At 33.4% G+C, this 19,046-nt stretch overlaps 1 protein-coding gene across 3 annotated transcripts in view; it reads right to left on the reverse strand.

Annotated features, from left to right (window-relative positions):
• Positions 1–19,046, reverse strand: part of DNAlig3 (DNA ligase 3) — a 224,371-nt gene that overhangs the window by 29,475 nt on the left and 175,850 nt on the right. For all 3 annotated transcript variants that reach the window (XM_085813879.1, XM_035358921.2, XM_035358920.2), the window contains one exon: positions 12,470–12,555. In XM_085813879.1, coding sequence (XP_085670005.1) covers positions 12,470–12,555 — 86 coding nt within the window. The remainder of the gene's footprint in view (positions 1–12,469; positions 12,556–19,046) is intronic.

Here is a 19,046-nt window from a genome sequence, read left to right on the forward strand (position 1 = left end):
AATTTTTAGAATTGTTTTGAAAACTGAAAAAGGTACTAATGTAAGCTACCGATAAAAGCGAAGTAGAGCTGAACGAATTTTCGCAAAGCGAGAAATGCCTGTATAATTAAAATCTGAGATTTTGATTTAAGTGATTAACGAAAACAAGGTAAAAGCATTTCATTTCTGCACATCGAAATTCAAAATTTTGTAGCCTGAAATAACAAAAGTCTATGTTATTAAGAAATTATTAGAAATATTAAGTTTTCATACGCAAACTAAGATCATATATTCCAGATAATGCTCTATAGATATATCATACTATCTTCTGAAATTTATATCCGTATGCGGAATGGATTCGTATATGGATAAAATAACTAACCAACTCATATTATACAAAGAACAGAATGTATATTACAAAAAATTCTAATACCAAACAAAACAACAAACAAAAAAAAAAAAAATCTGAAAGGTTTCAGATTTTAAATTACGTCCAAAAGGGGCGTTTCTTAACATTTTGTATGTTAAATTTATTTACTAAATATCACGTTCTTTGCACTTAAACTATAAAATTCAGTTCAACAGCAATATCGCAAAATAGTTTTAAAATGAGCATATGATTTAGAATTTCCGATACAGAGACTCACGCGCTGGAGATAAAAGCGTTTTTTCGGTGTCCGCCGATAACATCGCGGACGAAAACGTGTCGCGCTACAAAACATCGCAGTTCTAAAACATCGTGGTAGAAAACATCGTCGTCGAAAATAAAGCGGTTCAAAAACTTCGCAGTTTAAAAACATCGTCGTCGAAAATATCGTGGTAAAAAATAAAGTATCTACAAATCATCGCGTGACGACAATATCGCAGACATGCTTTTTCAGAATTATTCCCATAATAATTTGCGCTCACAAATTATTATGGGAATATCTATTCAGACTTTAATAACTGTAAATAGATATTCCCATAATAATTTGTGAGCGCAAGATAGAAATAAGGATAATTTGTTTTTCATATTTTATATTAACTACTAAATTTTTGCTGAGAAAATAAGAAGGAAACTTAAGCACAGAAAATTAATGCAACTTATAGCACTTAATAGAATTTTAAACCGACATAATTAACCAACAAAGACCATTAATAAATCATTTTTTATAAAGTTTTTACTGGTAATTTTTCATAAAAATTATAATATATAAGTTGCATTTAATTTTCTATGCTTATGCCTCCTTCTTACTTTTTCGGCAAAAATTTATTAGTTAATAAAAAAATGTGAAAGTAAAAATTATCCTTCTTTACAGCTTGAGCTCACAAATTATTATGGGAATATCTATTTACAGTTATTAAAGTCTGACAAAAGCATGTCTGCGATGTTATCGTCATGCGATGATTTGTAGGTACTTTATTTTTTACCACGATATTTTCGACGACGATGTTTTTAAACTGCGAAGTTTTAGAACCGCTTTTAGACGATGTTTTGTACCACGATGTTTTAGAACTGCGATGTTTTCTCTTTGCGATGTTTTCTCCCACGATGTTTTGTAGCACGACGTTTTTGCCTTGCGTTGTTTTTTCCGCGATGTTTTTTCCGCGATGTTTTTTCCGCGATGTTTTTGCCGCGATGTTTTCGGCTGTAACCGTTTTTTCTGTGCAACGCTGCCATTGCTCGTTTTGAAATCCTTGAGTTCGTTAATTAAAAATTCGTTAACGTTTTACAAAATATGAAATCGATAATAAAACAACTTCCAAATATCAAATTTGGGCTTCCACATGCCCATATTCGTAGGAGGATTACGTCATTCAAAATTCGATGGCTTTATGTACCGTTGTTTTATCACATTGCGAGAAATATACCTACATTTATGCAGATTTTTCATTATTTAATTTCTTCAAATATAATGCAGAACTCTAACATTTGGTGGCAACAGTTTGAAAAGTGAAACGGACATTTACAGTGAACCAACGAAAAATCGCAAAACGAAAACAATAGTCCTTTAGGGACAAAGCCCCTTTGGACTAAAAATTACATTAACTAAAACACAGCCCCCCCTTTTATGAACTACAAATAGTTCACATTTTACTTTTTTTTTCCTGTCTAGACATTAGAACTGTATTTAGAAAAAATGTTTTAGTGCTAAGCTGAATTAATCTTTATTATGCTATTAATTGACTGTTAAAAGCACCAAACCACGCTTTTTCATTTTCGAAAATTATTAGTTCATGTTCTTCATTTTGGGGTACAATTTGAGCTTAGGAAAGAATATTTTCGCCTTTATTTCAGACAGAAAAAAAATCATTAAACTTTAGTTTTTTCTAACAATTTGGAGTTAATCCATTGTTTTTGGCTGACTGTTCAACACAAAATTGAAAACATTTCCCATTTTTTTTTTGCAATTTAAAATTAAATCCTTTTCGACGAAGCATCTGCAACAAAAATAAACTTTATTTCCTTCCTTTCTTACGCAACGCCACAGCAAAAGTTTCCACTGTTCTATTATCCGATTTATTTATGAATTTATTCTTATTTATGAAGCCTTATGCATAATTTCGGGACATGAACTATGACAGAATGAACTAACAAGAAGACCAAAACTAAGACGGGTTTGAATTGTATTGACAGACGCTTTAAATATTATTTTAATGACGCAAAATTTCGCTCGACGATGGAAGTCGAGACAAATATTTCCAAGACATAACGTTAAAATAAAGATCGTTTCTTAGACGATTTTCTCAAATATAAATAATCCATATATAAAACAAAGATTAGATAAACAAATTTTTAATTTTGAATAGAATTAAAATTTATGAGAAATGCATTTCATATAAGGGCTATTAATATGCACAAATGTACAAAATATGCATTGCAACTATGAAATTAAAAAATTTGACGTGGACATCACATTGACTTCTCAGTGCGGCTTATTAAATTGTATACATTTTTTTGCTGCACTTTCTTTAAACTTACTTCCTCGAATTATAATAACTTAATTCACCAATCCCACAGGGAAAGTTGCAAATGACATCAAAAATTTCAAACTTTGAAATTAAATATTGCGATCAATGAAATATTTTGTCCAAAAGCATTTTAAACAAATAAATACCATTTTCTTGCGGTCTTGAAAAGGAGAAGTAAATGTGAATGACGCAAACCAAAGCAATGTAAATTCAGGGTAATCGTATGTTCAGGGTAGTCGTATATTCAGGGTAGTAGTATATTAGAAACTCGAGAAGCAAAACCGGGAATATAAAAATGGGTAAGCCTCATTCAGTAGGGAATCAGCGGATTGTAAGGTTGTAGAGTCATTAGGTTAATTGGGAGCAGAAAAGATGAAAAATATGCAGCCGCCTTCGCCGGGAATCGAACCTCTGGAATACCGGCCTAGCGTGCTACCGTTACACCAGGAAGGCACGCTAGGGAATTGGGAGAAATACCTTATATACTCCCCTTTATAAAGGGCGACTAGTGTTTTAGGGGACCTAGTCGCCAAATCCTGGGTGTGGAGAATCATCATCCACAACCCTTTTAGTTCAGGCGCCATTTGTAGAGTCATTAGGTTAATTGGAAGCAGAAAAGATGAAAAATATCCAACCGCCTTCGCCGGGAATCGAAACACGGACCTCTCAATTACGCGCTGAGCGTGCAGACCACTACTCTACGAAGGCTCGCTAATATAGAGAGATAAATACCTTCTTAGCGAGATAAAAAAGATTAAAATTAAGGTAAAAAAATCTTCTTAAGATAAAAAAAGTTTAAAACTATAAAGTTTTGTTTAAAATTTAAATCAGAGTACTATTCAAAGTGTAAAGGTAAATCAGAGTGTAAAGATTAGCCGGCCTAGCGTGCTACCGTTACACCAAGAAGGCACGCTAGGGAAGTGGGAGAAATACCTTATATACTCCCCTTTTTAAAGGGCGACTAGGGTTTTAGGGGACCTAATCGCCAAATCCTGGGTGTGGAGAATCATCATCTACAACCCTTTTAGTTCGGGCGCCATTTGTAGAGTCATTAGGTTAATTAGAAGTAGAAAAGATGAAAAATATCCAACCGCCTTCGCCGGGAATCGAACTACGGACCTCTCAATTACGCGCTGAGCGTGCAGACCAGTACTCTACGAAGGCTCGCTAATATGGAGAGATAAATACCTTCTTAGCGAGATAAAAAAGATTAAAATTAAGGTAAAAAAAAACCTTCTTAAGATAAAAAAAGTTTAAAACTATAAAGTTTTTGTTTATAATTTAAATCAGAGTACTATTCAAAGTGTAACGGTAAATCAGAGTGTAACGGTAGCCGGCCCAGCGTGCTACCGTTACACCACGAAGGCATGCTAGGGAAGTGGGAGAAATACCTTATAAGGTTAGTAATAATAATAAATAATAACTTTTTTTTTACTCTGAAAGTTTTCATATTTCAACGTTCGTCCAAAAAGGCTTGTTAACAATTTAGATATTAGATATTTGTTAACAATTAGAACAATTTAGTGTTTGTTAAGGTTATCTCGCTGGGCTTGCAGTCTACCAGTTTGCTGTTACACTCACGCCTATTACCCCACTAAACACCCACTTTTCCCTACTAGTATATTTAATCAGCATCATTCATTTTCTGCGCATTTACGCCACAGACAATTCACAGCAAAATGACAAAAATTTTAAAAGCAACACTGCAGTATACGCTTAGAATTTCCAATGCATCTCCCCCCCCCCGTCTTTTCTCAGTTTATCATATCAATGTTCATGTTTCTAACTAAGATGGCTTTAGAAAACTCGCCCCTTTTTTTGTCTTCTTGTTTTTTAACGTTTTGAGTGTTTATTTTATTTATTAAATATCACGTCCTTGGCGCTTACGCTACAAAAAATTTGATCCAAAAGCAAAACCAAAAAATATTTAAAAACCGCATATCATTAGAATTTCCGATAGACAATTTCGCGCGTTGCCACTGCTCGTTTTCAAATTGTCGAGTTTTTTTATTAAAATTTCGTTCAAGTTTTACAAAACATGAAATAGTTGAAACAAATTAAAAAAATTCGTGTTGCCCATGCTCAATTGGAGGACTACGTTATTCAAAATTTGATGGCTCTAGGTACCGCTGTTTTTTCACAATGCGAGAAACATACATATACTCATGTAGATTCTTCAGTATTTAATTTCTCTGAATATAATACAGAACAATAACATTTGGTGGCAATATTCTGAAACGTTATACAATGCATATAAGTGTTTCGACGCAAAATGCCGTTTGGTGACTAATTTCCCATTTGCGACTAATGTCGCTTTTGGGCTAAAAAAAGGGGGAGGAGTTAACTGGAGAATTATAATTAGTTTTCAAATTGACTTATTTCTCTAATATTAGTGGTTTATTTCCTTCAGATACTTTGTTTCAAATAATATTAAATGTATTCTATTAATTCTGGACACCAAAGTAATATTCAGAGTCATACGAAGGTAAAATATAATATAACTTCAGAATTCTCCCTTTCAGAGAAACTATAAGTTAGAAGGGGACAAACTCATACATCAAAGATGTAGGATCTCTTTGAAGTATCATAAGGACCACCAATACTTGAAAAATAAAATGGCGCAAAAAGGTAGGAAGAAAGTTTTTGCTATCATGAGTTGGCACTAGGCTAACAGATCGAAACGAGATCACACAAAACTGCTCACTCGGACGTAAAATCGCACAGCGATCGAAAGGGGAAAAAGAATAATAATAATAATAAAAAAAAAAAAAAGAAAAGAAAAGTATAAAATATGACGCAGAGTTGAGGAACGCTGACGTTCAGTTTGAACACGGATTATCCTCACGGCCGATATCAAAATGGATTTCCGATAGATGTTAATATGTAGACGCTACGTAACTTGCAATATATAGTATGAAAAAAAAAGTTACCGAAGAACTTTTTCATTTGAAATTTTATGACGATTTTAGCCTGTCCCTTTTCGTCAGAAAAGGACTATGATAAATTCCATTTACAAAATTTATTTTTGGCTTGGAAGTCAAATGTACAGTTTGTAATTAGCTTTAGCTAACAAATAATGGCAGAATTAAAATAAATTTTACAGATTGCTCAACAGCAATTAAAGTTGAGCTGATTTTTGAAATTCCGTAAAACTACAGAGGCTGTTCACACATTTTTTAGACGATGTATATTGTATTCACGAAACTAAATTACATAAAATTCTTGTGTTTTAAATGTTCTATTTGACATCCCTTATTCTGAACTATCTTTTGACACCGCAATTTCCAGGATAATAACGCCTTTTGAAGTGGCAGAAGAAGTATTCTATCCCATTCCTCCCGAACAGATTTCCAGAGTCATGTTAGGGTTTGGCAACAACATTTTCATAATGCAGTTTTCAAAAGTCCGAAAGCATAAAAATCCATAGGTGACACATCGGGAGATTTAGTAGGGATATCAGTGAAGGGTATGGCCTTGATACCAGTTCTTTGTTCCATTTCTTTTAGGAAATTTACAGTGGATTTTGATGTGTGATCGCTAGCTTTGTCCTGATGGAGTCTCACAGATGAATGGCACTGTGGGTAAAGCGATGGTATTTCATTCAGAAAAATTTGCGATAAAATATGTTCCTGATAGTATTTGGAGTTAATCTTGACATTTTTTTTTTTTTTTTTTTTTTTTTTTTTTTTTTGCACTCTCTTTATTTTTAACTTGCTATTATAAGAAAAACCAGCAACAATCATGAATCCCTTAGAAAAACTTTCTTTCGATTCTTTGAACCATGTACTTAAGTTCTTTTCTCCCCTTTTATGATAATAAATGGCTCTTTTTTTTTTTTTTTTTTTTTGTTAAAATCGTTTAAATACACCCATGCTTCATCTATTGTGACAATTGTATTCCATTTTTCTTTGGATAAATGAAATGTTTCTCATATAGAATTCTGCAGCGTGTCCTACGTTGAGCGATATGCTTTGGAAGAAGATGATGCACATTGCGTTTTTTCGCTTTCTTAAGATTTAAATCAATGTTTATCATTTTGTTTTGTTTACAGTGGACACCGAACATTTTAATGATTTTGCAACTGTCCTTTGACTAGGTTTTTTTTTTTTTTTTTTTTTTTTTTTTGTTAAAATCGTTTAAATACACCCATGCTTCATCTATTGTGACAATTGTATTCCATTTTTCTTTGGATAAATGAAATGTTTCTCATATAGAATTCTGCAGCGTGTCCTACGTTGAGCGATATGCTTTGGAAGAAGATGATGCACATTGCGTTTTTTCGCTTTCTTAAGATTTAAATCAATGTTTATCATTTTGTTTTGTTTACAGTGGACACCGAACATTTTAATGATTTTGCAACTGTCCTTTGACTAGGGTTTTTTTTTTTTTTTTTGTTAAAATCGTTTAAATACACCCATGCTTCATCTATTGTGACAATTGTATTCCATTTTTCTTTGGATAAATGAAATGTTTCTCATATAGAATTCTGCAGCGTGTCCTACGTTGAGCGATATGCTTTGGAAGAAGATGATGCACATTGCGTTTTTTCGCTTTCTTAAGATTTAAATCAATGTTTATCATTTTGTTTTGTTTACAGTGGACACCGAACATTTTAATGATTTTGCAACTGTCCTTTGACTAGGTTTTTTTTTTTTTTTTTTTTTTTTTTTTTTTTTTGTTAAAATCGTTTAAATACACCCATGCTTCATCTATTGTGACAATTGTATTCCATTTTTCTTTGGATAAATGAAATGTTTCTCATATAGAATTCTGCAGCGTGTCCTACGTTGAGCGATATGCTTTGGAAGAAGATGATGCACATTGCGTTTTTTCGCTTTCTTAAGATTTAAATCAATGTTTATCATTTTGTTTTGTTTACAGTGGACACCGAACATTTTAATGATTTTGCAACTGTCCTTTGACTAGGTTTTTTTTTTTCTTTTTTTTTTTTTTTTTTTTTTTTTTTTACATTAAACAACGTACATTTGCAATAGTCGAAGATGTCCGTTTTTTCCTTGGATACTTGTTTGGAATTTTTGTCTCACTTGAGGCTGCAATTTGACGTTCTTTTCCTTCCTTGTTGATGATATTACCTATCGACGCTTTAGGTATCACAAAACCATGATTCTCACATCGTTTTTGGATAACGGAGTATGCATATTTCTCTTCGGAAAGAGCGTAAATGTAGCCTTCGAACCACTGCTTTGTTAAATTCGCCATTTTGAATAAAAACAAAACTTTCAAGCCACAGACGATAATTTTGACTTTTAAAAACATAGTACAATTGCAATTATTTCTTTTGTAGCAAACGATTTTTTATTACCGCTTACTAAAATCGTCTAAAAAATGTGCGAACAGCCTCTACACTTTAGCACGCTATTATGGTATTTTATCAAGCCTTCCTGTTAAATTTAGTTATATCCCTCCCCGCATATTCCCATTAAAAACATTGGCATCTTTTATTTCTATCGCATACTTTATCTAGTTTATACTGTGCCATTAAGTAACGTGTAAAGTTATTATTTAAATTAACAAATTATTACGATTTCGGTTTTTAACTATAAACTTTTCCCTTCTGTTTTCTTCACCAGAATGCAAATGAATTAACCAATAAAACTGAGGTTTCGGGATTTAAGCGACACCAAGTTTCTGGTTTCGCGTTTCCTCCCAGCTCTGACAGCTGTAATTGTTCGGCATTTGCTTTCTATCGCTGCTGATACTTTCATTTGAAGCTTCGGTACGAGTTACTGAGCCAGCTTTGTGTAGTCTTTGACTAATGATCCACATTTGATTTAACTAAACTGGACTGTTCTATCTAGTTGCATTACCAGAAACTGTAGATGGTACTGTTGCGCAACAGTGCATTTATATTCTACATTCTGTTTAAATAAATACGTTACTTAAACTTTCTTACGACTTTGAAGTTACTTCAGACACAGCGATAATTCGATTTACGTCTGTTACGGTTTTTGGAGTAATTAATATTAATAGATCACGTAAAACTTTACAAACTATCGAGTAATTTTATTCTATATTTATTTAAAAATTTATTTTAAGTTTCGCCATGGTTTCAATATCAAAATATTTAAAGGAAACGGAAAAAGTTATAAAACGATTATTTACAAAAGATATATATATATGAAGTAAAAAATTTAGACCTAATGTTTCACACAAACGAAAATTTTAAAATTCATAATTAATAAATTTCAAATAATCTAATAAATGCAACAAAGAATTTAATAAATGCAAAAAAACGAAACCTTTAAACAATCAATACCCTAATCCAAAAAAATTCCTTAAAGAAATTAAAAGAAAAAGAACATAACAGAAGAGTAATTCAATCAACTTCAATGCTACTTCATCAGGGGAAAGGAACAATGAAATCAATTGAAATCTCTCTTCTACAAAAATCCTTGCTTTTCTGTATGCAGAATTAGCCTATGAACCATTTCAATGTATTTCAATTATAGTCAAAAGTCTTTAATCCGGACTCGTCGGGCCTTCGGCGATTCCGGATTATCGATTTTTCCGGATTATAAATCATCAGTTTAAATCTGGTAAGATGGCATGCAGAAATTATAAAATTAAAAATATGAAACCGTAATTTATGAAATAAGGAACAATTATGATCTAAAGGGTATCACAATTTACAAAAAAAAAGTTTAATATTTATTTGTTTACTTTATTAAACATTTCTTTCAATGCGCGCATGCGTAAAGCATACATCACGCATAGTCCAAATTAAAAATTGCAACCAGAAAACTATTTGATGTGTATTCGTGATATTTATAATGAATTTGATTTAAATCGTATCAAAGGCAAAGTACATCGAGATAAAATACTACATTTAGTAATGAACTATAAGCCGAATAAAATAAAAACATCTGCCCTGAAGATAAAGATAGTGCTGACAGATCAACTTTCAGTTCATTGCACGCCGCGACGTTCCCCTCCCCCGCAGAGCAGCGTGAAATTGATAAACAGATTTCGGAATGGTTAGAGAAACAAAGGATATGCCTTTATGCATTTTTTACAGCAATTCCACTTTTTGTTTGATGGACATGGAAACATGCTTTCGCTTTGTAGATCCTTTGGCAGTATCCAGCATCGGAAATTCTATTTGACATAATCAAAAGTTAAAGCTTACTTTTATAAAATTGCTCTAACAGTCTGCAAAAAATTATAAGCCGGATCCAATTCGAAAATTAAGGAACAACGCAATCTGCAACATTAACTGAAATAGATAATTAGATAATTTTAGCTTAGCTTATACCGTCCGTTATACATTAAACGCGCATGCATAAACGTATTATGCGCATGCGTGAACGCATAATGCGTTGACGCATGCCCAAAATGTTTGTACTTTTGAGGTCCGGATTATAGATCATTCCGGATTATGGGCGTCCGGATTAACGACTTTTGACTGTATAATAGTTCACCCGATAATTCTTCCCCAAAGCAAGGAAAGAATTCAATTAGAACTTGTACTTTAAATAAAGAGAATTCTATTTTGTTTAAAGAATTGAAACCGAAAGTGAATAATTAAAATATTACAGTGGAAAAAATAAATCAAAATTTTATTTTTAAACAAAAAACATATAATCCAAAGTATGCATCATGGGAAGGACAGCAAGACTGCACCTGTCGTTGGCAAGAGCACTATACAGTTGACAAGTACGAGTTTGCTCAGTTCTGTTCCTAGTTTTGATAGAGAGACATATAGGTTATAGGGTCTCCAACTCCTCTTCCCCTACCATCAACCTCTCGAAAGGACTTTTGGCTCGACGATTACTTAAAGTGCCCCCATGCCGCACAGACACTATACATTAACAAACATCTACGCCTTTTCCAGGATTCGGAACGGCAGTCAGCGTCGTTAACCGCTGTCCCGGTTGGGCGGCTTGAAAAAAGATTTATGTAATAATAGGGGAACAAAAAATACGTTGGGTTGATCATGCGTCACGAAGAGAATTTCTAATTCTTAGATCTTGCAGCTTCGAAATTTTTAACATTAAACTTTTATTCAAGCAGCATACAGAAGGATTTTCGATAACTACATTTTTTGTACCTATGTAGATTTTGTGCAGTTCACAAACAAACTTTCAAATCCCTACATACGATGGGTTATGTACACAGAAAACATTGAACCTCACAATAACCATACTTATACGATTCCATTTAACTTCATTGAAACCAACAGGAGCGGGGCGGGGGCTTCGAGTCTATGGAAGTAAAATAAATGAAATACAACATTATAATGTACATAGGAAATAATTTTTAATTATCGACTTCTTATATCAGCAACAACAATATTCATATTCAAATTCAAAATAAGGAATATATTTTTTCTGTTCAATAATTATTAATTAGAAAAAAAGGAATTAGGAAATTTTAAAACTTTACAAGAATTTCTTGATTACTAATAAGTAAAATAATCAAAACATTACAGCCATAATACAAAATAAGGGCTCCTGGATGTGGCAATGACGCGGGCTGCGTCTTCTTTCAAGTCTTTCACTGCATAAAGAACTCATGCAAAAGCCACTCTCTTTCGTTTTGTTAAACATCTTGTCGGAAATACCTTGGAATGGGGTAATTTATGACGTCCCTTGTGTCCGGGAACCGCACCAGCGGATTTCCGCAACACCTTTCCTCATAGTTCTAACTGACAATTAGTCTCTGGACAAAACAGAAGTTCCTCTCATTAAGCAAATGTGTGTTAGAGGTGTGCATATTGTCCCCCCCCCAGGGCTGCTTTCCATCAGAATTGGGGACGGAGCTGAACAAAGTCGTACTGTTCACGTATGGTGCTAAAGGCTCTTGCCAACGAAAGGGGCAGTCTTGCACACCTTGCTACGATGGGCTTGTTCTGATGTTACTGTCAAACAAATAAGATAAGTTACAACAACAACGCCAACAGATATTAGAAGTGTATTGCTACGTCACGCTTATCAATAATTGGCGCTGAATCGCCCTGCCCGGCGACAATTTCATAGTCGACGGGATTATACTTTCGTAAGCAAAATTCCAATCAATACTGTACTATAAAATTAGGCCTCAAATTTCTTATTTAGTTCCTCACCAAATACAAGCCTAAATGCTTCACCATTATGATTTACAACTAATCAGCAATCAGAAATGTTAAAGCATTAATTATTTTTAATTAAATATGAAATTTATTACAGTTTTTCTTAAAGGCAAAGACATTAACACTGCAAACAAATCTTCATAGAAACACGTTGAATTAATAAAACTGCAAAAAGAATACACAGTAATGATTCGGGTCTCACTAAAATTTTTTATACCCTGCAGATATTTAACACTTCGAAAGCAATATATAACCCTTATCTACAAAATATACATTTCAAAATGCATGCCTCTCATTATACAAATCATAACTTCAAATTAATTATATATTTAAAGATCAATTAAAAATGCTTTCTTAAATCATTTCCAGGAAGAAAACTTCTTTTAAAAATAAAAAACATATCCATAGCATTAATGCACACAGTTAAAACCAAGAAAGCTCAAAGGATACGCTATAAAGTAACGTCGCAGAATGTCTGATTTATCCAAATCCTGTGGAATGAAAAGTTTGACTCCTGTAAATATATTAGGCAGCACCTGGAATAAATAAAACATGAAAATAATTATACAACAAATGAACGTGTACGGATCATAATATAAAATACAAATCTGTTATAGACAGCACATGACTTCCTTGTACGGCCTATTAAATTATACACATTTGTTTCCTGCATTTCATTTAAACTGATTTCCTCGAATTTCATTAGAGATGTAGTTCATATTTAATTAACTCAGTTCTCACTTCGCGGCAAGGCCAAATACATAAAAACTCAAAACGTCATTAAAAATTGTAAAATACAGAAAAACATAAAACAGCAAATACAGTTAAAAACAGTTTAAAAAAATACAACTGATATTAGAGTTTCTATGCAAAATCCAGCAATTTGGCCAGCGGTCTAGGAGACAGATTTTTTGGCGCACAAAACTGAACACGTTTGGACCCCGTCGGCAAAAAAAAAACACTTAAGTTGGTGCAGAAATTGACATGATTTATTATTTTACTAACAACTTCAAATGTAAATAAATAGCGATTTCATTAGAATTAGCAGCACCACTTAAATTTTTAAATTGTTGATAATTCTATAATTATTGCATGAAGATTAATTAAAGGCATAAAAACCTTAACCGGAAGATAAGAACAACATAATTCAATCACATTTAAACCAAAAAATGCACAACTTACCAACATTTAAGAAGAAAAAAACTAAGCTCACCGACCCAGGTAAAAGAGGGCGAAAATAAATTTATATATAAGATTTCTGCAGCGGATTGCAACGAAAAAGGGAGGTGCACAATTACATGTTCCAGCAGTCTCATATACATGTTCAACGTTCTGAGACTATTTGTTTTTGAGTTATGCTATAACATATGTAGGTACGTACGTACAGACGTTAGGAAAAAAATCACTTCTGATTCCATTTTAAAATCCGTTTTTTTGGGGGGAAAGTCCTTTATTCTGTCTGTACGTAAAGATGTCATGCAAAAATATCGTTCAAATGGAGTCAAGTGCGGTCAAAATGATATTTTCGTTGAACTATGATACCCCAAATTTTTCGCGATTACAGTACTTCCTTCACTTCATACAAAGACTTAATAAAGCACACCAATCACATTAGCAGAACAGCTGAGCTGGCGCCAGAGCCAGTGCAACCGTCCCCGCCGTACAGGGTGGAGGTAATTACAGGCGGCAAAATGTTTATATTTTACGCAGGCACTGGGCGTCAGAATTTAGGAATAGCAGAAATTGCATCGGATGGCAAGGTGTCTAGCGCCAACCCTGCAAGATGGCCACTTGCCAGTTGAGATTGTTATTTTATGTGGGAAAAACCCTGAGTAACCATTAATATCACAAAATATAACATATTCCAGCTTTTTAAGTTAACCAACGAGGAAATAATAGATATGAAGTAAATAAGTAAACAACATTATAGGCACCACCGGGTGTTGATATTCACCCATTACAAAATAAATTTTATAAACATGGGTAGAGGTAGTACTTAGATATATAATTATGAATATCAATATTTGAATGATAATTAGTAGTTTATAAAGTTACTTCTGACCAGCTGCATTTTTTATGAATATTCATGTGTTTAAACTACACGTTCTTGATTTTCAATTCCATTATGGAATGCTGCTACAGTAATTTAAAAGCAATACTTGCAAATGAATAAGTCTAAATATGTTTTGATAAAAATAGATCCTTATTATTTTCATCATGAGATTTTTAAGTGAAAACTAAACGGAAAATTTTATTTTACGTTATCAAAACAGCATGATGGACAAAAAAGATTCGTAAGAATAAGAAAGAGTTTATTTATATTTTTAAGAAAAATGACTAATATAACTCGAAGGCTTATTCTTTAAAATAACACGGCCCACCAGCGGCCGAGAGGTAAAGTTGCTGAACACTCGTAGTTCGGTCCGAGGTTCGAATCCCGTGAACGGGTGCCTGCATGGACGTTTTCGTGATTTTCTCCATGTGTAACGCGTATACGAGCCAGAACGTCCTCCACGAAGGCATCTCTGCCCTTAGGCATGCCTAAGTGTGCCCTAAGTGCCCTAAGTGTACCTAAGTTGTACAAAGAGATCTTTGACATGTGAATTAACATTTCATTATTTAAATCACCTTTATTGATTGAGCTAGCGGTGGGTTCTTAAGAAATGTACCGTCAGTGGTTTCCTTCATTGTACTCTACTCTAAGCAATTAAGCAAGTAGAAGGGGGAAATCCCGTAGGGCAGTAAGCAAAGGGGCGTCCTCGCTACCTGCCCTGGGTAATTTAGTTTAAATTAGCAGACACCTTTGCACAAATCATTTTAATTACAATTTATAATATCTAGAACAGCGGTCATTTCGTATGACCGCCAGGCTTTCTAGTATACATATATATATATATATATATCCCTTTCAACGTCATCCTGCGAGTTGGAAAGCAATAAGCACGCTCGGGGTTGACCCACCCTTTTCGAATTTCATTGTTAGCCAAAGAAGACGGCACTACTACAGGTCTGTTTTTAATAATATTTTTTCTCTAAAAACTTTTTCGAGGTCTTGGTAAGACCCTTGCTTCAATTCGTCTATTTTACTCGTATTATCATTTTCGTTTTGAATTAAACATAATTTTCGGTACTTTTACAAAGTATTAACACTTTAAGCTCGCAGGTCCACCCATAAAATCTTGTATATTTTGACTAATAGCATATCGCTATTTATTTCATTTCGATTCCATTATTTATTATTTTTATTACACCTTAATGTGTTAATTCAAGCGGATGCGTCGAGAAATTGGAACAGAGAATTGAGACTCAAGATTTTGACAAAGTTTATTTAATTAATTGAAAAATGTGTCGCGTACAGTTTCAATTGTCTGTTTCGGCGAAACGCGTGATGGAGTTAGCTTTCGAAATTCATTAAAAAATATTTCCCCTGACGTGCCATAGTGAACTTCGAATTGGGCTAATCGACCATTTACCGCTTCTTAATTTTTATTTTTAACTCGATTAATTAGTTAATACTTTTACTACGTTTTAAATATACCTTAATTAGTTGGAAATACCTTAATTAATTATACCTTAATTAGTTTTAAATATACCTTAATTAGTTAATTATTAGCATATATAGCTTACTATTATTGTTGATTTTCACTTGTAAAAAATAATCAAAAGTTATATTTTTCTCTTTTAACACATTTCATTGCAACTAATTTTGCTTATGTTAAAGTTTTCACGGAACCACAGTATTTAAGCAGCTTTTTAGCGTTTGTACTAGAATTTATCTTTTAATTTCTTTAGTTTTGCAGCACAATGCGCAAAATTTTTGACCACTTAGATCTTTTATCGTTTGTTCTTTCTACTTTACTTTAAATTATATATATCAGACATATATCAGACAAAACCATACTAGTGCACAAAGGAAAGCAGGGGGAAAAAATGAAATCACATAGAGATACGAAATCTAAGACATTAGAAAACGCCTCTTTTAATTACACAGTAGTTACATAAATATTCATAATTACCTATTGCACATTGCAAATTAAATGTATTTTAAATCAAAAACACTGTTAAAAAAACACAGATTCATAAAATTAAGGAAAGGATTTATGGCTTTTAAATTGCCCAGTTTATTGAGCGGTTATAATATGAAAACAAAGACCTTAGGTTACATCGAATAGGCAAACAGACAAAATTGGCTATTTGCTGGACTGCTTGCAATAATCCTCCGCGTGAAGGCAAAACTAGCAAAGTCGCGTGGGTGCTATATTTAAAGTAATGTAATGCAACGACTCAGATAACGACACTTTTAACGTCGGAATACATACAAGAAATTAAAAACGTACACACTTCACGGCAATAAACGAATACAGAAATAAAGATCTCATAATAATTACTGCATTACTGAAGCTCACCACACAATGAAAGAAATAAGCAAGGAAAAGTAGCTATTGTGATTGGAATTGAAAATAAATAAAACTGGTCTGTGAAGCGGCGAAATATCAGTTTCTCTGTGGAATTGAAGATCCAGGCATTAAGTACAAAAGAGGCTCAGTTTCCGGGGCAATCAAGTATCTTTTTGGGCTAAAAAGATTTCGTTACCACAGCGAGATAAGCTTCTGAGTTTTTATTTTTTAATCTTTCCATCTACTCTAGTCCTCACTTTTCTCGAGAAGCGAAAGATGGAAAAAATAAATAGAAATCAAAAGAAAGCATCCGACAACCTTGAGGCTTACTTTAGAGCTTTACGGCCTCTTGTTGATATAAAAGCGATGCCAGCAATCGGAGATCCATTTAAAATGGAAAATTCTTAAAACTATAGTTGGAATGAAATTTAGCTCGGTGGGAAATGGAATAATTTTAAAAAGAAGAGTTGAGAATATACTGACAGTGAGGATACATTTCTGGAATTTATCTCAATAAACGGCTGAAGGTTTTAGATTCTAATTTAATGTTTCGAAACAAATTGTAACTTTATTTTTAACGTGAAATGATGGAGTAAAAAATTATCAATAACTAGAAGCAAAGATGTTAAAGAATTACTAAATTAAATATACTTTTAATTAATTACTAGCTGAAGTACCCGGTGCCAATTAAGTTAGATTGACAGTAATGCATTTAACAACAGACAGAACAATACCGCCGTAATCCTTCTCTAATAATGATGCAAAAAATATTATTCATAATCATACATTTTTCAATCTGGTGCGGTATGGAAACCACATAAAAAATTTCGGTAGGAAAAAAAAAATAATAAGCTAATTCTCTCTCCTTATACCAGCAACAATGGCACGCAGTTTTTAAAGATTTTCATCTTTTTAATCAAATGGTCGTAAAAGCTCAAGTTCCATCGAATATTTCACCTATATTAAATTTTAATCAATTAAATGGGCCAAAAAATTTATCATAATTGATAAGAAATCAATAACACGAACAAACAAACACATACATTCTTCTTTACATGCATAGATTTTGTACAACTTGCAAGTTTTTTGATTAACAAAATCTACGATTTGAAAGAGAGCAGTAGCAACACTTTTCGAAATAAAGCATTTGTATCTCTAACGCGCGAGACTGTTGCCACTCGGAAAAATGAGTGCGAAAATTAGCGCTTTCAGAGTTTTAAATTAATATTTCGGCTAATTAAAGACGTGCGAAAATGGTAATAGTCGAAATGGCTTCCCACGAGGTTTTGGAATCGGGAATAATTTATTTAATATTTGGGAATGCTATTTTTATTTCATCGTAAAAGTTAGAAATTTTTTATTAACAATCTCTAGGATTTGAAGGAGAACAGTGGCAACAGCTTTCGAAACAAAGTAGATTTTCATCTCCAGCTTGCCAGACTGTTAAAATTATCGTTTTTCCGAGTTTTTAATTAATATCTCTGATTTTAGCTATTTTTTTTTAGGGGGGAAGTGGACATCGACCTTTTCCAGGACCCAGAAAAGAATTGTAGAAAGTTTGGTCATGATAGCTAAAGTAGTGACTGAGTGATTAGCGAACAAACACACAAACTTTCTTCTTTATTATATATATATAGATACTTGACAATATACGAGGCGCCGTTTAGTTCAATGGTATTCTAATATTTTTTGAAAAAAGTATGCATTCTAGAAAGCTGAAATTTCTGCTCATTATCCAACATAGTCCTCCTGCAGATAACTACAGCTTTCCAAATGATGGTGCTAAGATTGAATGCCTGCAGTAAATGCTTTCTTTGGGGTCCTTTTTAAGGACTGAAATTTGCAACAACAGAATGACTTAATATTTATGCCACTAAAAGCGTTCGTTAAAGTTAGGAGGAGAGGGAAAGACATTGAGCGAAGTCAGATCAGAGCAAAATATAGGCAACCACTCCAGAGCTGTTGTCATTAAAAACTTCTAAACACGAAATGTCCGATGAGCAAAAGCGTTATCTCAGTGGAGGACAAAAACCTTCATTATTTCATGCCGTTTTTCTTTCAATGCACAATAAGACCTCGCTTAACGCTGGTCCGTTTAGCGCTGTTTCGGTTTACGCGTTTTCATCGGAATAGCGGGATTCTCTGAAAATTGTGAGCAGCACTGGGCTTCGCCGAAATCGTAAGTAATTTATCTGCATTATTTCTTTTCTGTAGTGTTACACAAACGTATTTTTATTATTTCAAACATTTGTTGCTGTTATTGTAAGTATAAATAAATCTATGTGAGTGAGTGAGCGCCACCAAGGAAGACCACTGACCTGCCCTTAGCCTCACAGTGTGATATCTTCCTGGCAGAAACCATCTACTCTCTGCTCCACCGGGAACGCAGCCGAATAAACGGCTAAGAGCCTCCTAAAGTATACATGTAAGCTTGGATATTAATGTACGGGGAAAAAGTATCCTGTTAGGAACTACTTAAAATTAAGCAAAGAAGCAATCAAAAGACTGTTAAGAATCGCTGTTAGAATAGACAGAAACTTGTGTTCGATAAAGTAAAGATAGGAGGACTCTGCCTGCCACTGCGCAACTCTCCCAACAATGACTTCAAAAATACCACGTACTCCCGTGGC

Source organism: Stegodyphus dumicola, chromosome 1 (genome assembly GCF_044657685.1).
Source record: "Stegodyphus dumicola isolate Sdum_Otavi_A_Nest chromosome 1, ASM4465768v1".
Lineage (NCBI taxonomy): Eukaryota > Metazoa > Arthropoda > Arachnida > Araneae > Eresidae > Stegodyphus > Stegodyphus dumicola.